This window comes from Grammomys surdaster, unplaced genomic scaffold (genome assembly GCF_004785775.1).
Source record: "Grammomys surdaster isolate TR1022 unplaced genomic scaffold, NIH_TR_1.0 693, whole genome shotgun sequence".
Taxonomy (NCBI): Eukaryota; Metazoa; Chordata; class Mammalia; order Rodentia; family Muridae; genus Grammomys; species Grammomys surdaster.
The window spans coordinates 491,363-514,548 of record NW_021605112.1 but is presented as its reverse complement, the minus strand read 5'-3'; the positions used below and the strand labels follow the sequence as shown (position 1 = coordinate 514,548).

At 41.5% G+C, this 23,186-nt stretch overlaps 2 protein-coding genes across 2 annotated transcripts; one reads left to right on the top strand and one right to left on the bottom strand.

Annotated features, from left to right (window-relative positions):
• The first annotated feature begins 9,035 nt into the window (after positions 1 to 9,035).
• Positions 9,036 to 10,021, top strand: LOC114633519 (olfactory receptor 52D1). Its single transcript, XM_028782085.1, has one exon. The coding sequence runs from the start codon at positions 9,067 to 9,069 to the stop codon at positions 10,003 to 10,005; it is 939 nt and encodes a 312-aa protein (XP_028637918.1). The 5' UTR covers positions 9,036 to 9,066; the 3' UTR covers positions 10,006 to 10,021.
• Positions 10,022 to 19,546: 9,525 nt separating this feature from the next.
• Positions 19,547 to 21,451, bottom strand: LOC114633503 (ubiquilin-1-like). Its single transcript, XM_028782065.1, has one exon. It carries the CDS (start codon positions 21,247 to 21,249, stop codon positions 19,717 to 19,719), a length of 1,533 nt encoding a protein of 510 aa, XP_028637898.1. The 5' UTR covers positions 21,250 to 21,451; the 3' UTR covers positions 19,547 to 19,716.
• Between the last annotated feature and the right edge of the window lie 1,735 nt (positions 21,452 to 23,186).

Genomic DNA, 23,186 nt, shown 5'->3' with positions numbered 1-23,186 from the left:
CTGTGGCATGAAAAAATTAAGCTATTTTTATATAAAACACCTCATATACCTGTCATTCTTTTTTTTTTTTTGAGAGAGAGAGAGAAAAGAGTTTATTTTGTCTATATCTTACAGTACATTATGAATGGTAGTCAGGACAGGAAATCAAACATGAACTTGGAGGCAAGCACTGAAGAGGTCATAAAGCAATAGAATTACTATCTTGTGCAGACTGATTTCTTATTCCAGCTGTTCAGAGACGACACTTGCAATAGTAAATCATCAGTCTAGAAAATGCTCAATAATCTTTTGCCTACTAGACAATCTGATGGAGACATTTTCTCAACTGAAGTTTCCTTTTTCGGTTTGACTCCTGTTAAATGATATTTGATAAAAAAAAAAAAAGAACAAAAGAAAAAAGAAAAAAGGAAAGAAAGAAAGAAAGAAAGAAAGAAAGAAAGAAAGAAAGAAAGAAAGGAAAATAAGAGAGAAAGAAAGAAAGAAAGAAAGAAAGAAAGAAAGAAAGAAAGAAAGAAAGAGAAGAAAGGAAAATAAGAAAGAAAGAGATAGAGAGAAAGAGAGAAAGGAAAGAAAGAAAGAAAGAAAGAAAGAAAGAAAGAAAGAACAAAAGGAAGGAAGGAAGGAAGGAAGAAAGAAAGAAAGAAAGAAAGATGGAAATAAAGATATCCTCAAAGAGCCAGCTCCTAGTTTTGTTGACTCTTTGTATAGTTCTTTTTGTTTCTACTTGGTTGATTTCAGCCCTGAGTTTGCTTATTTCCTGTCTTCTACTCCTCTTCAGTATATTTGCTTCTTTTTATTCTAGAGCCTTCAGGTGTGCTGTCAAGCTGCTAGTATATGCTCTCTCTGGTTTCTTTTTGGAGGCACTCAGAGCTGAGTTTTCCTCTTAGCACTGCTTTCATTGTGTCTCATAAGTTTGGGTATGATGTACCTTCATTTTCATTAAATTCTAAAAAGTCTTTAATTTCTTTATTTCTTCCTTGACGAAGTTATCATTTAGTAGGGCATTGTTCAGCTTCCATGTGTCTGTGGGCTTTCTGTTGTTTTTGTTGTTGTACAACTGTCATTCATTTATGAGAACATTCTTATCGACTTCTTAAACACTATCAAGTACTTAATATGTTCCTGTTAACTGTGCTCGAGATATTATATTGTAGATATCTTGAATTTATTCTCCATTCATAATTAAAATTTCATTTTTTAATGAAAAACAGAAAGGGTATGGAGCTGAGTGGAAAGGAAGTGGGGAGGAACTGGGAGGAGTGGGGTGGGGACTGTAACCAGAATATATTATATGGAAAAATCTATTTTCAGTAAAAGAAAAATTGAAATTAAAAAAAAAACACCACTGCAATTGGCTAGCAAGGGGCAGTAGCAGCTGGAACTCATGTGCATTATTGGTGAGAATTATTTTGCAGACTAAAAAAAGAAAGGGAAATAATTGAGGAGATATTTCTTTAAGAAACAGAAGCATATCTGTGTTGGATGAGGGAAAACTTTTGAACTAGAACCTCACCTCTCAGGAGTTTATTTTGAAACTTTAGTATCATATCCTGCAGAGATTCAATGTAAACAATGTCTTCTGGTGATATGTCAACCTCCAGACAAGAACCCAGCCTGCCATACATCTGTGGATACAGAATTAGAATTTTCCAAAGCTTGTAAAGTACTTCAGTGTTCCCTTTGGTAGCACATATAGAAATTGGAATGATTCAGAGCAGGTTGGTATGGCTCCTATATAAAGAGAGCGCATGCATTCCTGAAGCAACCGGTAAGGAAAGGGAGAATAGAGAAAGGGGAAGACAGGAGGGGACATAAGGAACGGTAGACATGGTCAGTGTATGATGCATTGTATGGAAATATCACATGAAACACACTAAACTATATGATTAATTCATGTTAATAAAAATATTCCTCAACTTCTCAGTCTTATCTTTGGGAGAGTACTTTTTCTACCCTAACAGTTCTGAAGTCACAGAGAGCTACACGGTTAACACTGTACAATTACCTTTTAATGTCACCCATGGGAAAATGTTATCCACATGGGATGAGCTCTGGATCCTGCCACACTTAGACAGAGTTACAGACAGGATTTTCAAGGGAATCATCAGAAAAGCAAGCATCAAATCACTATAAAGGACACCATAAGAGCTGCGCCCATGTCTGCTCTCTCTGAGCCGTACCAGGTTACTAGTTTTGACTGTGACCCCAAGATCTAGTTTACATGCACCCACAGAATTCAAAAACAGAAGATGGGATGGGATGAGAAAAAATTGCAATGCACAAAATCTCTGATATTAGCAAAATCCAAATATTTTGTATATAGAAACTTTATAGGTTAACACACACCATTATTTAGTAGCTATAGTTCTGAAAAAGTTGATCCTAACAATATTTTCACTGTTTTCTCTTTGCTTTGAAAGAATAAAATTTTTCTGACATCTTTAACTTCTAGAACTATTGAGATCATTACTAAACATGCACACACACAGAAGGAGAGAGAACACACACACACACATACGTATGTGTGTGTATACAAGCACAACACTTACACAAATGCATTTTGGTGGCCAATAACATTACTAGGATAAAAAGAATGAGTTGTACTATGAGGAAACAGCTTTTGGGTCAGACTTGGTGTGATTACCAGGTGGGTCACTTGCCAGTTTCATGATCTAAGCCATAATCTACAGCGTACTCAGATCCCTAAAATTAAAAATATCTTGCATAATTCACAATTGTATCATAAGTACAAGTTCTTTGCTTAGCCTGTCACACGGCAGCCATGGCTTGAATGTTCTCCCTCCCTTCATATCATCCATTCATCATTTGGCACAAACACAGAGGGAATCATAGTGACTGCCTTCACTTAGACCCTAAGGTTCTACGAGCTGTGAAGAGGACTTTGTCTTCACTGAGAATGCTTAGGCAAGTACCCATGTGCTCACACCCTCAAAACTCAGTAGATGATACTTAAAGACAAAATAACAATATTATATACACATATGTGTTTGCCTTCTTGAGAAGATATGCATAGAGAAGATACTCATTATTCAGTTACAAACTATTTTGCCAAATATATAATGAAATATTTAAATATTATACTCAATCTTTAGAATAGAATTTAGTTCCATAAAATATATGTTATCAGTATAGTTTTCTTACAGTAAGTGATATAGAGAAAAACTACAGTGAAGTATAACAAAATTGATTTCTAGTTTTAACACACTTCATATTTATTTAATCCTAAATTGTCACTCAAGTTATTCTACTTATGCTTACACAGTGTATTAGCTACTGTTCTATTGCTGTGATAAAACACCATGACCAATGGCAACTTAAGAAGTTTATTTTGGCATACTGTCCAGAGGGATAAGAGTCCATGTTGGCAGAGTAGAGACACACACCAAACAGCAAACACTGCAGCAAAAACAGGAAGCTGACAGTTTATATCTTGAACCATAAACATGAAGCAGAGAGAGCAAACTGGAAGTAAGTAAGGCTCTTTAATCTCAAAGCCAGTCCACAGTAATGTACTTCATCCAGCAAGGATGTATCACCGAAACCTTCCTAAACAGCACCAGCAACAGGATATCCAGTGTTTAAATGTCTGAGACTGTGCCTGAGTCATTTCTCATTCAAACCACCACACACAGGTACCAAAGATCACTGTGATGACTGTTAAACTATTTTGCCAGCTCTGAAACCAGCCTCTACACTCTGGGTAAGATGACTTGGCTGGGACTATATTTTCCTTTACCAGCCAGCTACCTGTCATAACTCAGCAATAGAAGGCCTTAAAGGCAGCCTGGGAAGGCAAAAGACTGAGAAGGGATAGATTGTCCCTATCTTATTTTTACACTATCATTCAAGCACCTGACTTTTTATTAGCAACAGTAGTTGACTTTTCAATTTCTCTCTTTTAGCCAACCTCATCACACCAGCATACCATACCTCCCCACATGTCTGGGGTGCAGGTTGCACCCCTTCCAGTCCCTCCCTCACAGAATTCTTAAAACTGTTGCTAACCTCTAGCTATGGTACACATCCTGCATGGCAAAAACAAAAGTCATTAACAGTAAAGTTGTTTATGTAAATCACATTCTTCCTGCTTACCACTTTATTTAAATAAAAGTAAAAGTGGCTGAATGTGAACTAAGTTCCATTCCATCAATGTTGGACACGGGAAGTAATTTGAATGAAAAGAGGAAGTTGCATTCACCTAATTAGGGAAAATGTTTCCTGGAATATTTGTTCCTCTGTCTAATAATGGATGAAATGAGAAACTTTTCCAATAGTTAATGCATCATAATAATTATGCTAACAGTTTAACATGAAAAGCCTATTGTTGCCGGACAGTGGTGGCTCACGCCTTTAATCCCAGCGCTTGGGAGGCAGAGGCAGGCAGATTTCTGAGTTTGAGGCCAGCCTGAGTTCCAGGACAGCCAGGGCTATACAGAGAAACCTTGTCTCGAAAAAACAAAAACAAACAAAACAAAAAACAGAAAAGCCTATCGTTAAAAAGAATTTTAATTTGTGTGTGTGTGTGTGTGTGTGTGTGTGTGTGTGTGTGTGTGTTGAAAGGGTGATCATAATTAAATATTTAGGGAAAATAAAGTGAAATAATGAGTTCCAAGTCAAAACAATAAATTTTTCATAGTTAAACAAAGTTTGTCTGTCTATAATTTGATAATGGTGACTTAGACATTTCTAGTCTATAAATATTCCAGCAACTGGGGAAATGATTCAGTTGGCAAAGTGCCTGTTGTGGTTGGCATGAGCACACAAATATAAGTCTCATCACCAATGTAAAAAGTCAGGCATGATGATAGCGTCTATAATCTGAGAGCAGGGGTGTCAATACAAGACAGTCTCTAGGGCTGGCTAGTCAAGCCAGCCTAGCCAATTATTGAAAGACCCTGCCTCAGAAAATGAGGCGGAAGCCAGGTGTGATGTCATACAACTTTATATCCCAGCACTAGAGTGGCAAAGGCAAGTGGATCTCTGTGAATTCAAGGCCAACCTGGTCTACAGTGGCATTTTTAAGCCAACCAGGGCAACACAGTGATACCCTGCTTCTAATAATAATAGCGAGGTGGTTTGCAAGGGAGACACAGAATTTAACCTCTGGCCTCCATACACATGTCACACATGTACATACATATACATGAGCATACACACACACCAACAAAAAGATGTTATTGAATGTTTTTGAAATAATGATGTGACCATTTAATTTTTCTGTATCAATATCAACAAATTACTGAAAGTTCATCCTTTTTCTACTATTCAAACTTATAACCCTATTTTTCAAATGCCAGCTCAAAGTTATTAAAGGGCATATAATATTTGCTATGTGTAGTAGAACCCAATTAATCCTACTCAAATCAACCCTGGCAGTGGTGGTGGCACTCCTCACTACCCACCCCAATGTTCTGGGTTCTCGAATGAAATGCACACGCACACAGACACACAACACACACACACAGCATTATATTTTAATATGCTTTAAACAGCTCAATGGTTAGGCTACTTCCTAACCTCCATGTGGCTAGCTCCCCTCCAATATTCCTGAATTATTACTTACTAAAATCTGTATTTCATCTTTGATGACCCAGACCTAGATCTGCAGCCCCTCAGCTGCATTCCCCGGTACTTACATGATGACTATCTGCCTTCTGCACCTCTCAGGCCTGCTGTCTCTCTTCCTTTCCCAGCATGGTGGCTAATCTCTCCTTCCTCCTCAGTCCCTTGCCTGGCAATCCTAAAAGTTCTGCCTCTGTCTCCCTGCCCAGCCATTGGCCACCAACAACTTTATTTACTAATCAATACCCATTGGGGGCAGGCTTCCCTCAGTTTCTTACATGTGGATGTGTGGATTCTCCTACAGTTTGAAGGACTAAATTAACATAATGCAAGCAGCATTAGACCCAATACACAACAGCTATGTTAATTTTTCTAAGGCCACTGATTTGAAGTAATTTGAGAAGAGACTATATGTTGAAAAGGAAATCAAAAAGTAAATGATGGATCCTGGACAGGGCTTTGGTGGAAATATACCAGAGAACATGGTGGGTGGCAAAAGCCATGAAATTCAGGGGATCTGGCTAGAATAAAATGCTACCCAACCAGAACTGGTTCATGACACACCCTGATGGCAGCAGTGGAAAAACTCAGAAAGGTCCTGTGCTCTCCATAATTCTCTGGTGTCATTGTTGTGAAACCCATGCTTTCATCACTGACTATGCATTTGTTTGGTTTTTTATGGGAAAATAGAATTCCCATACAATATATTCTGATTATGGTTCCCCTCCCTCAACTCCTTCCAGATTTGTCTCCCCTCCCCTCCCCTCCAAATCCACCTTCATTCTTTCTCTCTCTCATTTAAAAACAGATACCTTGCCGGGAGGTGATGGCACACGCCTTTAATCCCAACACTTGGGAGGCAGAGGCAGGCGGATTTCTGAGTTCGAGGCCAGCCTGGTCTACAGAGTGAGTTCCAGGACAGCCAAGGCTATACAGAGAAACTCTGTCTCAAATAAATAAATAAATAAATAAATAAATAAATAAATAAATAAATAACAGATACCTTAAAAAAGATGATGACATAAAATAAAAAACAAAGAAGTCAGAATAGGACAAAACAGACAAGGAAAGAAAAAAAGCCAAAGAAAAGGCACAAGAAACGCATATAGATGCGGAAGTATACACATTTGCATGCAAAATCAGAAACTGAAACATAAGCCAAAGATCTGTATAGAGGGGGAAATCTTTGAAAATATCATTGAGTTTATTTTCTGTTGGCCATCTACTTCTGGGCACAGAGCCTGCCCTTACGTGTGGTTGGAGGTTGGAGAAACCAAGCTTCCTGTGAGTGGTTATCAACTGGAGATAGCTTGTGAATTAGGGGTGGGGGCTGATGTCCATTTCCCCTCTCAGCAGTGGGACCCCATCTGGCTTAGACCTGGTGTAGGCCCTGTGCACGAAAACTATGCATATGTTTATCTTATGTTTATAGATGTTTTGTCCACATGTTTGTGTACCACATGTATGTAGTTCCCTCAGAAGCAAGAAGCAGGTACCAGATTCCCTGGAACTGAACAGCTGTGAGCTGCCATGTGGGTGTTGAGAATCAAACCCAGGTATTCTTGAAGAGCAGCCAATATTCAACTGCTGAGCTACCTCTCCAGACTCTTTAACTGTGTGTTGTTAAATGACATCTGTTAGCACAATGACATTCACTGCCACTTACTACTCTCTTCACAAATTTTTCATCCTGAGCACAGAATGCTAATGAACCATGATAACTAGGCATTCAAGAAAACTCAGAATGAAAAAAAGAGAAGGGAGTCAAACAGAGAAGACAGACCAGGATGGAGAACAGAGATCACAGACACAGACGATAATTTGCACTTCCCTTCAAAAGTTACTGCTATTTTCCTCACTCAATTTTTCCCTCATTTATTAACATGTCACTCTCTTTCTCCCTCAAGAAGACACAGCAGGGACCTCCTCAGAGGAGAGCACCTGAGTCTTTACCTTTGAGTATTGCAAAACAAAACAATAAACAGTCTCACTTAATGAGCCAGGTGACTGAAGAGGCTGGAATACAGAGCTGATTTGAAGACATTCAGGGAGTCTGGAAAACCTTAAAAGGAGCCAATTCAACAGGAACAACACAGAGTATTCCAACTCTCTCATGCCACACTCATCTGAATTTGCAAGGACACATAGCTTCCACTCCTCCAAACAAGGCTTCAAGCATAGGTTATGCCTGGTAACACTTTTTTACCTCTTCTTTCTCTCCCAAGCAACACAGCACTCATGTAACACATCTCAGAGTAGTTGTGCTCTCACACAGTGCTCCTTTGTAGAGATCGATGTTCAGCACAGTCTGCCAAAAATGAATGCCTCTTGCACAGGTAAGAGTTTTGTCCTGATCTGTTTTGCTCTGCTCTGTTCTGTTCTGTTCTGTTCTGTTCTGTTCTGTTCTGTTCTGTTCTGTTCTGTTCTATCAGAATCCAAAACAAAACTGTGTTTGATTAGGAGAAACAAACAAACAAAAAACAAAGGCAAACAAACAAACAAAAAACTCAGACTTACTGCACTGATGTCTAAGTTTGACTAAACTATTTGCCTAAGGAAGACCTCAAAAACCCATCATGATTCAAAAAAGACTGAGACAAATTTGGAAAGGAAACCCCATCATGAATCCAAGAGGGATGCTAGCCCAATGCGCTTTCACAGTCCCTTGATGGAAGGAAAACTAACTGTGCTTGTATGCTACCCTTTTCAGTCCTCTCAGCCACAGATGCTGAAAGAGTGTCAGATATCTCACAGCAATAATTGGAATAACCAGATTCTATCACCATAGGCCAATAACAGGGCTCAACCCAAATTATCCTGTGTTATCACTGAAAATCTTAAGGCAAGTAGAAAGACAGACTGAAGTTCAGACTCCAAAAAAAAATTATTGTAGCAGTAGAAAGTGACAAGGAATAAAGTAGTTCTGGAAGTGATAGAAAATTAAATATTGACATTGGGTGGAGTGAAAAGACCCAACTCAGAGCTGAATATATTAGACCAAATTTAAGTTCTATAAGCAACATAGAGGCCCCATCAAAAAGGCAAGAGTTTAAAGATGGCTAAGAAGCAGAATCAAGACAGAAGGCCCCCTTGAAACTTATCTGAAATAAGAAAAAATATATAGAAGGGGAAAATTTAAAAATCTGAAAATGATGGGGGTGTAGAAGAGCATGAGTGATGAAAAGTAAGAAGTATCCATTCAAGGGAGCAGGCTGAAGGCCTCTAGATGATATGCAGGATATTTCACAAAACAAGTCAGGAAATTGTCATTAAGGAATGGTTAAACACCTTGTATTGAATATAGAAACAAGCATTGATGAATAATACAGAAAATAGTAAAAGCCTTTGAAGTTTTTTGAGGAACAGACAATTTTTTAGTCTATAAATATATGAATGAACTAGATACCTAATGTTTCAGGGCAGGCATGCCATCTCTCAGTGAATAGAGACCTTCATGTGCCAAGACAGGCAACAGCCTCCAACATGAGTGACAGTCTCCCAGTTACTCTCTTCCTTACTGGGATCCCAGGACTGGAGTTTGCCCACTTCTGGATTGCCATTCCTTTCTGTGTCATGTATCTGGTAGCTCTGCTGGGTAATGCTGCCCTCATCCTTATCATTGGAACAGAGAGTGCTCTTCATGCACCCATGTACCTCTTCCTCTGCCTTCTCTCACTCACCGACCTGGCTCTCAGCTCCACCACTGTACCTAAAATGTTGGTCATTCTATGGCTCCATGCTAACGAGATTTCCTTTGGCGGATGCCTTGCTCAGATGTTTTGTGTCCACTCCATCTATGCTCTTGAGTCCTCTGTTCTCCTTGCCATGGCCTTTGATCGATATGTAGCTATCTGCAACCCACTGAGATATACAACCATCCTCAACCATAGTGTCATAGCCCAAATTATCTTTGCTGGGATAGTCCGTAGTGTGGCTATTGTCTCCCCTTTCATCTTTTTGCTGAGGCGACTGCCCTACTGTGGTCACCGTATCATGGCTCACACATACTGTGAGCACATGGGCATTGCTAGGCTTGCCTGTGCCAACATCACCGTCAACATTGTCTATGGGCTGACTGTGGCTCTGCTGGCCATGGGCCTGGATTCCATCCTCATTGCCATCTCCTATGGCTTCATCCTCCGGGCTGTCTTCCGTCTCCCATCCCGTGATGCTCAACACAAGGCTCTGAGTACCTGTGGATCTCACCTTGGTGTCATCTTGGTTTTCTATATACCTGCTTTCTTCTCCTTCCTCACCCACCGTTTTGGTCACAACAGAGTTCCCAAGCATGTGCACATCTTCCTGGCTAACCTCTATGTGCTGGTGCCTCCCGTGCTCAATCCTATCATCTATGGAGCAAGAACCAAGGAGATTCGGACTCGGCTTGTAAAACTGCTTCCCTTGGGGAAGGACTTGGTATGAAGTCTGAGCAGAGGTTGGAGATAAGAAAAGCAAAATATTCTGGACATTATATAATCATCTCTCTGGAAGGAAGAGGATTGGACAGATGAAGGGGAGATTTAAAGGTCAAATTATACAGATCATTTTTATGGGACTTTTAAAGGAATTCTGAACAGTCCAGAGGGATATTTTCACTCTTCTCTCAGAAGTGGTGTCCTGACTACTTTTATGTCAGCTTGACGCAGCTAGAGTCATCTGAGAAGAGGGAAACTTGATTGTGAAAATGTCTCCATAACATCCAGCCATCAAGCATTTTCTTAATTAGTGATTGATGAGGGAAGACCCAGGCCATGATGGATGTTACCACCCCTGGGCTGATGGTCTTGAGTTCTAGAAAAAAGCAGGCAGAGAAAATCCATGAAAGCAAGCCAGTAAGCAGCATTCCTCCATGGTGTCTGCATCAGCTCCTGATCTGCTTGAGTTCTTGTCCTCACTGCTTTTGATAAGGAACTGTCATAGAGAACTGTGAGTGACATAGACCTTTTCCTCCACAAGTTGCTTTGGCCTTGTGTTTCATCACAGTAGTAGTAACCCTAAGTAATACAAGTAGGAACAACTTCCTAAAGAAGTCAGTTACCAGCCTTATGAAAAGACTGGGTTTTGTGAAAGGAACACTATCCTCTGAGACCAGCGAAAAATTTAAAAAATGAACTTAGTGTGATTTGAATCTAAGTTCTGACATTTCACCCCTTCAGGTAACAATTAGGGCTCAAAATCCAGTCAAAGTGCTAATTACTAATTTTTTAATTACTAATTTTTTAAGCTTTTCTAATTACTAGTTGTGTAGCTTTGAGCATCATGCTCAGTGTCCCTGTGCCTTAGTTTGACTAGTTATTAAATGATGGCATAAACATCTAACACATACTGGGGTGTGAAATTTGTATGTTAATAAGTAAAGAAAATTTTTAGGGCACTGCTTGTAAAGGTTCAATAAGCAAATAAAATGAAAAAGTTATACAACCTTTCTAAGCACTAGTAAGCAACTTCTTTATCTCTTTTTAAAAATTATTGTGTTTAACAGAGTTATTGTGGTAACTACATTACAGAACAAATCTGTAATATGTAAATGGTGTTTGAGGTGGAATTAATGCCTAGTGAAACAAGTTTCCTCCTATCCTTCCTTCAGTCTTCTGGGTTGTGGGTTGAGATTTCATTTCAGACCTGAAGTTGTCCCTTACTAACATTCAGAGAATCTGAGTCAGATTCTATCAGTAATCTCAGTTCTAAAATTTACAAGTTCACCTATAATGCTCAAATAGGTGTTTGCTTCTCAAGGTTCCTAGGACTCCAGTGTAGCTTGGCTTTATTCAGCAGGCTGAAGCAGTTACAGGTGCTATGGGACTAGAGACTTTTGTCTAGCCTCAAAGTTTGAATTCCTTTACTCACAGGAACACAGTTTTAAGAAAGGCTATTGTGAACAATGGGTTATGGTCTCTGGGAAGTGTTACCTCTGGGAACTGCTCATTTTCCTACAATGTCACCCTCCCCTTCAGTTTCTTCAGTCCATCTCCTAATTCAACCACAGGGGACCCCCAACTTCAATCCAATGTTTGAGTGTAGGTAGCTGCATCTGTCTCAGTCAGCTGCTGGTACAGCTGCCCAGAGGAGAGCCATACTAGACTCCTGTCTTAAATCTCTTCTCCATTATTGTCCCTGCAGTTCTTTTAGGTAGAAACAGTTCTGTGTTTCTGTGTCTCTGGTTAATCTTACATAGTAATCAATGAAGTTGGTTTATTATAAACCTAAACTGGGGCCCAGTGATACTGAGTGTGCTTATTTCCTTTCTCTCTCTCTCTCTCTCTCTCTCTCTCTCTCTCTCTCTCTCTCTCTCTCTTTCTTTTTTTCTTTCTCTCTTTCTCTCTCTTTCTCTTTCTTCCTTTCTTTCTCTCTTTCTTTCTCTTTCTTTCTTTCTTCCTTTCTTTCTTTCTTTCTTTCTTTCTTTCTTTCTCTTTAAGTCTTATTCTTTTAATTTGCACAGATGGAGACCTTCTAGAATCAGTCCTCGTGACTCAGACCTGGTGGGGTTATCAAATTCTTCAATCCTTAACAATGTCTTAGTCTGTCTTTATGCCACAACTCCCAAGTCTCTTTCTTATATACACCTTCACCTCCTGTATACGCTTAGTATGCATAGTCACATTTTAGTATGTATATGCAAGATTTGATAAAGAAAAACCAGTCCTCCTTTTAAGTAGTAGTCTACAAACCGACAGGCTTGAAGATAGACCTTTGGTAACTAGTATCTGATAAAACCAAGAAGTGAAACTGTAAGGCTCTGATTAATGATCAAAAGAGAGAAGGATGGGTCTTATCTTGGGCCACTGGTGGAGAATCGACACTCTAAATTGGTCAAAAGATCCTCAGGTTACTATTTTCCCATTGGCTTTCTGACAAAGAATAATGATAAACCATTGTCTCCTACCTTAAGAGCTAATTCAAGTGGACCCATCACCTGGACATAAAAAACATCTGTTCTAAGGACTGAGAGACAAAGGTTACCTACGAATGTAGGTTAGCACTGTAATCTCTCTGGTCATTATCCATTCTTTAGAGTGCCTTCAGCAAGGACCCTTTGGTGATCTGACCACTCTCAGCATTAAGAGTGCCCCCATTATTAAAAAGCTGCATCTATTTTCTATGCTGCACTCTGTATGTCTCCTCTGAATTCTTTCTGTAGAGATCATAAAAATTGCAAGGGGACACTAGAGCAGGATCTTGATATCATTTTCCTCTCACCCCAAGAAAATATCTTTAGGGCCCACCTCTTCCTCCCTCTCTGTAGACATGGTATTCTATTTGGTTTTTTGGTGTTTGTTGTTTTTTAAGATTTATTTATTTCTGTACCATTCTGTGGTTGAGGGACATCTGGGTTGTTTCCAGCTCTGGCTATTATAAATAAGGCTGCTATGAACATGGTAGAGCATGTGTCCATGTGGTATGGTGGGTCGTCTTTTGCATATAAGCGCAAGAGCAATATAGTTAGTTCTTCAGGTAGAATTATTTCCAATTTTTTGAGGATTCACCAGACTGATTTCCAGAGTGGTTGTACCAGTTTGCAGTCTCACTAGGAGTGGAAGAGTATCCCTCTTTCTCTACATCCTCACCAGCATGTGCCATCATTTGAGTTTTTGATCTTAGACATTCTGATTGGTGTGAGGTGCAATCTAAGGGTCATTTTGATTTCCATTTCTTGGATGACTAAGGATGTTGAACATTTAAGTGCTTCTCAGCCATTCAAGATTCTTCTGTTGTGAATTATCTGTTTAGCTATGTACCCCATTTTTAATTGGGTTATTTGGGTTTTTGGAGGTTTGAGTTTGTTATATATTTTGGATATTAGCCCTCTGCCAGATGTAGGATTAGTGAAGTTGTTTTCCAATCTGTAGGTTGCCGATTTGCCAGTACTATTCAGCTATTAAGAATGAGAACATCAGCCGGGTGGTGGTGGCGCACGCCTTTAATCCCAGCACTTGGGAGGCAGAGGCAGGTGGATTTCTGGGTTCGAGGCCAGCCTGGTCTACAGAGTGAGTTCCAGGACAGCCAGGGCTATACAGAGAAACCCTGTCTCGAAAAACCAAAAGAGAGAGAGAGAGAGAGAGAGAGAGAGAGAGAGAGAGAGAGAGAGAGAAAACATCATGAATTTTGCAAGTAAATGAATGGGAATGGAAAATATCCTGAGTGAGGTAACCCAGACAAAGGGACATGCATGGCATGTAGTCACTGATAAGTGGCTATTAGATTAAGAAGTAAAGAATCCCTAGGATACAATCCACAGAACTCAAGAAGGTTAACAAGCAGGTGGGTCCAAGTGAGGATGCTTCATTCCCACTTAGGAGGGAGAATAAAGTAATCATGGGGGTGGGGGGAAGAGAAAGGGACCTGGGTGGGAGAGGGAAGGAGGAGAAAAGAGGAACATGACCAGGTATTGGGAGGAACAGGTGACAAGCCCTGAGGGCCAGCAGAATGAATGGAACCTCAGAAATATGCAATCTCAGGAGGTGGGATGTGGAGGACACTCTAGAAAGCACCAGAGACCTGGGAGGTGAGACACACATTGTCCAACAAAATGTCCAACATTGGGAAAATGGAACTCAAAGAGTCTACCTCCTTTAGATAGACAATGTCTCAAGTGGAGGGACATGTTTATTAATCCACTGTAAAAATTCCTGACACAGAATTGTTCCTGTCTAAAAGAACTGCAAGGACAAAAATGGAGGAGAGACTGAAGCAAAGGAGGTCCAATTACTGGACCAATTTGGGGTCCATCTCATGGAGGGGCTCCCAAGTCCTAAGACTACTATGCCATGATGTTCTCGCAGACTGGAGCCTGGCATGGCTGTTCTCTGAGAGCCCCTACCAGCAGCTGATTGACACAGAAGGAGACACTTCCACCCAATCATTGGACTGAAGTTAGGAATCCCTATGGTTGAATTAGAAGAAGTATTGAAGAAGCTGAAAGGGAGATCGACCACATAGGAAGAACAGTAATCTCAGCTAACCCAGATCCTAGAAGGTCCCAGAGACTGAGCCACCAACCAGGAGTATACACAGGCTGGTCTGAGGCCCCTGGCACATATGTAGCCCAGGTCTATCTGATCTGGCATCAGTGGAAGGAGATGCACTTAATCCTCAAGAGACTGAGGCCCCAGGGAAGGGGGAGGCTGGTAGGGTGGGTGGAGCACTCTCTCAGAGGCAAGGGGGAGGAAGGATAGGATGAGGAACTGTGGGAAGGGGCACTGAGTGGGGCAATGACTGGAATGTAAATAAATAAAATGATTTTAAAATAAATATTTATTTCATGCCTATCAGTATACTGTTGCTGTCTACAGGCACACCAGAAGAGGGCATCTAATCCCATTACAGATGATGAGGAGCTACCTTGTGGTTGTTGAGAATAAAACTCAGCACTTCTGGAAGAGCAGTCAGTGCACTTAACCACTGAGTCATCTCGCCAGTCCCAGGGTTTTAAATATTAGCAATAATTATTTAAAATTCTACTTGCAGAGAGAGCGCAAATCTCCATTGGGACCCTCCCCTCAGAGCTCTGTGAACCCTACAGAAGATGGGGAGGAGGGTGTAGGAGCCAGAGGGGTCAAGGGCACCAGGACTACACATCCCACAGACTCAAGTAAGCAGGGCTCATAGGGGCTCAAAGAGATTGAACTGGAGATAATGAAGACCGTGTGGGTCTGTGCTAGGTCCTCTGTATATGTGCTATGGTTGTTAGCTTGCCGTTTTGTGGGGCTCCTAACAGTGGGAGAGGGCTGTCTCTGACTCATATGCTCATGGAACCGTTTCCCCCCTAGTAGATTGCCTAACTCAGCCTTTATGTGAGGGTTTATGTCTAGTGTTATTCTAACTATTCATTAGGCCATGTTCAGTTCATATCCCTGGGAGGTCTGCTCTTTTCTGAAAAGAAATTGAAGAGGAGTAGACCTGGGAGAGGAAGAAGGTTGGTGGGGAACTTGGAAGAGTGGGGAGAGGAGAATCTGTAGTCAGGATGTAACTTATGAGAGAAGAATGAAAACCACTTTAAGAAAAAGAATTCTGCTTTTTCTTGTGAGAAATATATAACCATCTTCTCATCATGATTTGTTTTCTAAGCTGTCCCTCTCTCAATGAGACTCTAAACTTCTGAAGATACAGAAAGATGCTGTCCATTCCTCTGTCTCGAGACAAGGCTCACTGTACAAAGCCTGATGAATCTGACTGTGAAGCAGCATAACAATAAGAAATAAAGCCTGAACCCCTACATCTTTGAATCACAAACTGTGTTATTTGGGGAAATAGTGGATCTTCTCTGTGCCTGTGCCTGTGCCTTGCCTTTATAACTATATAATTAGTCTTTTTGTATAAAAGGCTCAAGAGAAGGGAGTATAACGAGTGATGACAACAGTGCTGTTTAAATGCGTGTGTAATAATGTGAATATTGACACGGTGCAAATAAAGCAATATGTCAAACCTAAACAAAGTGGAGTAGGGTAGATGAAGTGGACAGACTTCTTTCTGCACACAGGTCTATGATAAAGACGTAGGACACCTTATGAAAGGCTCTTAGGCACATATGCTCCTCACCAAAACTTTTACCAATAACTTTCCAAAGTACACCTTATTATGTGAGTTGAAAAGACAGCTATCCTGGTGTAGAACATTCACATAATGGTCTCCAGTGATGATACAAGGTCAATTTTTGAGATATAGTTCTTGTAACCACATTTTGTTTTGGTTTTGGTTTTTGGCTCAAAAGAACTGTAAAATTCTTTTTGTTTTATTTTTGAAGACACGTGCTCTTGTTTGGGTCAATACCCTCAGAATTTACAAAGGCAACAACACCCCCACTATGATGCTCTGCTATTAGCTACTAAATGTATTCTCTTTGCAGAATAATCTGTTACTCAATCTCACAGTAGTGAATTTGAACAGCATAGCAGCAATGAGGATGATATTTTTAAAAACTGATCATTTTTAAAGCACTTTCAGAGTCCTTAGTCAAGGAAGGGATGGAGGAAGAAGTGTTGGGGTGGGACACTAAGGCACCTACAAGCAAAGTATTTGTTTAGAAAAAAAATGAATTTGCTATTTTCTTTTTGTTGTTGTTTTGTTTCTTAATTTGTATTTCCTCCTCCTCTTCTTCCTCTTTCTCCTTCCTTTTCATCCCTCTCTCCCTTCCTTCTTTTCTGGAAAATGAGGAAAAAATGGAAAAGGGACAGGTTTTCAGAAAATCACAGATGTGAGTCTTGTCTTGAGACAGAGATGTGAACAGCATCTTTATCTTCAGAAGTTTAGAGTCTCCTTTAGAGAAGCACAGATCAGTAAACAACCCAAATCACAATGACAAGATGATTATATATTTCTAACATGAAAAAATAGGATTTGGGCGTGTTGGATATCAGCCTTCTCATTAAAATGGGAAGTAAATTCTTCAAATGAACCTATGAAAAGACAAAATAATACTGTTCTTCAGATAAGGCCTGCAAAAATAAATGATGTGAGGCCATCCAGGAAATGCAGTGAAGATTGGAAAATGGATACAAAGACCATTTATCTACTGGATTTGTCTTTTAGGAGACCATCACTGACTCTAGCACAGCTGGCTTCTGGGACAAAGAAGAACAAATTCAGATTCGAGTTAAAATGTAAAGAAATGCTTCTAAGACTGAAATCTGAAAGAGAAAAAAAGAATGCCCCACAGCAAAAGAAGCAAGAACAAAGAGGGATTTATGAACTTCACTGTGTCACTGGTTGCCAGACACTGCACACCTCTGACCCATATCCACCCTACCTCGTATTTTGACATGTTCCTCACTCCATGCCACAGGCCTCTGGAGCCGGGTTTGGAATATGTACATGTAATATGAAATGATAATGCCTATTACTTCTCCACACTCTACTGTAGGTTCCAATGCTTCCAAGTAAGGGACTCCCTTGGTCCTCAGGTCTCCAGGCCCCATACTGAATGAGTTAGCAACAAGAAAATGTCTAAGAGGTCACAAGAGAGTGGCAGTCAAATGAGGGGAATTCCATTTTCTTGGCCTTCCTCTCTCCCTAAACTTGATTGTTAATTTTTCTTCGAATAGGCACTATAAAACTAGATGCCACTGCTGAAAGGATGTGGTTTGACAAGACAGAGCATTCAGTAAGGATCCTACACACAACTCACTCTTATCTTCCAGTCGAATTTTGGGTGGAGACTGGAGAGAATTTGGAGAGGCACAGAAAGAGAGACAAGCTCTGTGTGGTAAGTATTACATGTGAAGTGGACGCATGTAAACTTTGAGAAATATTTGCTAGATCCTGTAGATGCCATTGCCATCTTCTAACAGATGATAAAACAGAAAGTGTGGATCACTGCAGTCATGGATACTTGTTAGCCCAATGTTCTAAGTACTCCACACAATGGACAGTCAGTAGAAGGATGTTATTGAATAAGAATATGTTAATCTGTACCTCTATTACATGATGATAGAAATGTATACGCATGCATATCATGGTTTACCATCTAGAACATAATTCCCTGTCTACCAGTTTAATACCCTCCATATTATCTAGTGTTATTCAGTATATGATTATTATTTATTTCAGTAAATATTTTTTACAGTGGATAACCATATGGGTTGATATATTTAAACATATTCAGTGCAGGATTCCATCTATCCATTCTGACAAGTATCATTCTCTCATTCCTAAAACTGCAATCTCATTCCAGCACTGGAATTACATAATAGATTTACTTTAGCATGGGCACTAACTCCCATTCCCAGTTCTGAGTTTTTCATTGGCTCTTTCTTCACTTCCCCTTATCTTTCTTTTCTGTTGCCTTTGTTCCTGCTACATGATTTCTCTAAAACTGTGAATCATCTGGAGCATGTGGCATCTTTCAACAAGAGAACCAGAACCATGGTTATGAGAAGGGCCAAACCTCTGAGGGATAAATTCTAAAAGAACAGGTGTAACATACTCCACTACTAAAGAGTTGAGTTCTTAAAGATAATTAAAGGAAGTACATTCGTCACAGAAACAAGACTCTATAGGTCAAACTATAAATAAAACTTGAAAAAGCTTCTGAATCTTATTGGGGTAACTCCCTAACTATAAATATTCATAAAATTTTGCCCCTGAAAGGGAGATATATAAAAATTCAGCGACAAGAACTGCAGATATAGACCAGTCTGACAGGGCAGTATAGACAAACATTTTGCGGGAGAAAAGAAGCCTGTGGAGGAGGGAAGATGGTCCTTTTGACAGAGGTTAATCTCACAGAACAGGATCCTAAGATTTGCTGGGTACCAAATGAAGTTAAAAGCCAAATGCACTCCTGACAGAGAAACCTTTTGGCAAAGGCATGGTTTCAAGATGTCTTAAGTCGTGACTTCTTGGGAGACTAACAGGATTCTGTCACTATGGAAGTAATAGTTGATGGAAATGCTGATAGGAGCTATGAATGGTAACGGAGTGTGAGTGAAAACATCAAAATTCTCAGGATTCATCCACCTTATATTTTGTATCTCTCTCTCTCTCTCTCTCTCTCTCTCTCTCTCTCTCTCTCTCTCTCTCTCTCTGTGTGTGTGTGTGTGTGTGTGTGTGTGTGTGTGTGTGTGTATCAGAGGTTGACATCAGGTATCTTCCTCTTCTGCTTTCCATCCTACATTTTGAGACTGAACATAGAGATCATTGATTGGCTAGGCTTAGCTGGTCAGTGAGCTCCTGATAGCCTCCTCTTTCCCTATCCCATTGCCTAGTGCTAGGGTTCGAGATGCACCGCTCTTCCAGGCTTTTATATGGGTGCTAGGGATTTGTACTCAGACCTCACACTTGCACAGGAAACACATTACCCATTACCCACTGAGCCATCTCCCCAGCCCTGTGTTATGTTTGAAACATGAAGGGGTCCCTGGGTTAGAGACATGAAAATAAGTAAAGCATGCTGACAGAGCAATATACAAGCCCCTCCCGGGTAAGACTGTGCTGCCCACCCAATTCCAAATCTACAACACACAGGAGCTCCAAGCAATCTTCTTTAATGTAGAACAGGTTTGGGCGGTTAGAGAAGGGCTGTCCAAATGTGCTCATAATCCGAGGAAGCGGAATTTCTAAAATAAGTGCCTTCCATCCCCTTCTCCCTTTTCCTCCCTCTCCACAGAATGGTGCAATCGTGGGCATCAGATGGAGAAACTAGTCCTGCGGTGCCCCTAGAAGCATCTCAATGGCGGCGTGGATATCTCCGTCTGTGGCTACAAGTGCCTGCAGGTTTGCATCACGGTTAGCAAAACCCAAGGCCTTCAGTTCCTCCAGTTCTTGCTGGTACCGACCTTCAGTAAAGGGGGATGCAGGCAGTGCAGTTTGGGTAAACTGGGAACAGGCGCTGGCCAAGGAATGGAAGAGCTGAAGAAAGGCCAAGGAGTGTTGTGTGGTATCTTCTCTATGGGCTTGTCTTCTACCCCTAGTTTCTTGGGCTCCTCTAGCCCCACGTGGTTTAGCTGAGTCCCGAAAGAAAGGTCCCAGCTCAGGCACCTCCCTGGACAGTATCTGTAGGCCTTCCTCTATCTGTAGCAACGCCTGCAGTGCTCGAGGGTTGGTGAGGATGGGCAGAAGTGGTATATGATGTAGTAGGGGGCTGCCAGTTGCCAACTGGTGTGCCAGAGATGGATTCTGCTGCAGGACAGTCAAGGCTCGGCGCAGAACACAGGGCGAGAGTCTCGGCTGACTGATTAGAGGGACTTTCTCCACTGGCTGCTGGCTCTCTTGGGAGGGGATATCGGAGCCTGGATGTAAGTCTAGCGTACCAGGTCGGCACACTGAACTGGCCTGACTTGAAACTATGCCCTTGACCTGGGTAACTCCTCCTGTACTGACCTCTTGTGCCAAAGTCCTGACCGGAGCAGAAATGGTTGGAAGGGTGGTAGGATCAGAACTGCTGTGAGCGTTGTTGGCTTCTCCTCTACACAGCTCTGAGGCCGAAATGCAGCTTTTAGAAGCCACCAATAAGGCCAGAGTGGAGAACATAACCTGCTGGATATCAGAGCAACTGGGATGCATAGCGTTGTCACCCCCTGGCACGGCTTTCAGGGCCTCCAGCCTCTGCTTGTGTTCCTGCAGGACTTCCTGCTGCCGCGCAGGCTTCTGAAAGGTTTCCGGAAATTTGAGAGCTGGGTCCCGTTTCTGTACCGTCTTTGAGGGTTCGGGAATGTGCACGCCATTGGCTTGTTTCTCATTTGCCAGTCCTTGAATCAGAGGGTCTTCCAAGAATTGCACCACAGACTCTGGTGCCGTAGGTAGCAGTTGGACAAGCTGGCTGAAGAAATCAGCTGGGTCAGGTGAGCTCCGGGCCAGCCGGCCAAGCTTGGCTGATGGTTCTGAACGATGGGTACAGTGGCCTGTGTTGCCTGCCAGAGTTCCTGTACAGGCTGACCCTTTCAAACGAGACCTCACTACCGCGTGAACTGTAGAGCCATCAAGAATACCACGCTGGCTCAGTATGTCTTGATCTCGGAGGATCTTCCCAGTGAAGATGAGCACCAATCGGTCAGTGTCACAGTGAAGGTATTTGGAGATTTGCTTCTTAAAGCGGTGGACGTTGCTATTTTCTGCCAGGAAAAACTCCTGGCAGTCCTGTGGGGTCTTGACAGACACTCTGATGATACGTGAAGATGGCTCCCTACCAGACACCAGCTGGCTGTCCCCTGCTTCTTCCCTAGCCCGTGCCATATTTCCTGAAGAAGAGGATGCAGGGTTACGTGAGGGCACAGTGGAGTACACACCTGCGGAAGCTTTAATGTGGCACTGAACACACCTGGGTTAAGGGACCAGTAGGTGTTCGGTGATGTCCTTTCACCTACGTCCTGCAGGTCCCCCCTGCCAGTGTAGCCCTACAGCCACCTGGCTCCCATAGCGGGGGGGCAGCTGCTCTCTCTTTGGCAATCTTTAGGGGATATGGTGTCGGTGATGAGGTCACAGTTGAGAGGTACATCTGAATGGGGGCAGGGCAAAAGTCTGCCACCTGCCTGAGGTTGGCTTTTCCTCATGATTTAATCGAAGCACCAAATTGGGGGTGGGAGTCGGACATGTCAGTGTCTAGAAACACATCACACATAAACTTCTTGAAATCCTAACACTAAGCTCGACAAGTGATAATGGTTGAATAGGAAAGCAAGGTTTGATAATTAGCTAACAAAGCACTTGTTCTGGTCTCTTATCCTCCACTAAATTACTGTATGTGTTCTCCATGGTCTAGCTGAGGCCTCAAGTCCCGTGTTTTATCTGAACAGAATGAAGGTGGGTAATTAAAATGTGTAATCAGTTCACAGTTTCAATGGGATCCTTGTTTCCCAAGGTCCCAGATCCCAGGTAATCTGTCTACATGGTTCTAAAGTTAGTGTATTCCAAACCTGATAAGCAGAACTGCTTCAGAAAATAAGCTGGGGATTGGGGGAGGAGGGAGATGGGTGGTACTGGGGGGATTTCTACATGGTTTAGAGGGATTGTTGCCTTTTCAGAGAGGACCCGAGTTTAGTTCCCAGCACCAATTTCAGGCCGCTCATAACTGACAATAACTCCAGCTCCAAGGGATCCATGACAACTTCTGGTTTCTGAAGGCACCTATACATGTAGCAGACACACACAAATAAGTACATATAAGTGAAAAGCAACTTTTAAAAGGAGCACTATAGTCTCAGGTCGATGGCTGATGGCTGGGTTACAAGAAATAACAGCAGCTCTTTGAATCTAGATCCAAATATGATTTAACTGTCATGAGACTATGTGAGGGAACATGTTTCAGCTAGGGATGTGTTAGGTTTGTGTCATTAGCAATGACTCTCTCTGTCTTTCATACATGCGCGTGCGCACATGCATACGCACACGCGAACACACACGCACACACCTTTTTTTCCTAGCTCTAGAATTTCCAGTGACCACAAAACTCAGACAAGAATTCGGCTACCTAGAATGCCACCTCAAGGGGAGCTTGTAAGAGGTAAAATGACCACCTAGGGAACTCTGTACTTGCACTATTTATCAGATGTTCTTAAACTTTGGTATCTGTGAACCAGGATCTCCAGTATCAGCCAATAACAAGACATGATAGGATGTGATTTCAGAATCTGAAAGAACTTCTCACTTCCAGAAACTTGCACAATGCCTACACCTTGCTGACAGCTAGCCTCCTCAGATAATCCCCAGCACTCAGAAGAATTTCTGCCATACAACTGTCACTGCAAAAGCAATTTTTGCAATTTGCTTTGCATTGCCCCCAACATGGGAGTTGTTGGAGGGAAGAAAGAGAATGAGGAAAACAATGTAGTCAGGTTTGAATGTAAAAAATTAGTAACAGTTTCTAGTTCAATGGCGTTGTTATTTCACATCCTTTCACAGACTGAGCTTTTTGCAGATATCTGATGTGTTGAGAGTGTGGAAAAGTACCTAAAATTGTGATTTCTTGGATTACTAAAAAAAAACTTTTCACCAGGAGTGAAAAGCACATGCCTTTAATCACAGCTCTTAGGAGGCAGAGGCAGGTGTTTCTCTGTGAGTTCAAAGCCAGCCTGGTCTACAGAGAAAGTCCTAGATAGTCAAGGCTACAAAAAGAAACTGTGCCAGAAGAAGGAGGAGGAGGAAGAGGAGGAGGAGGAAGAGGAAGAGGAGGA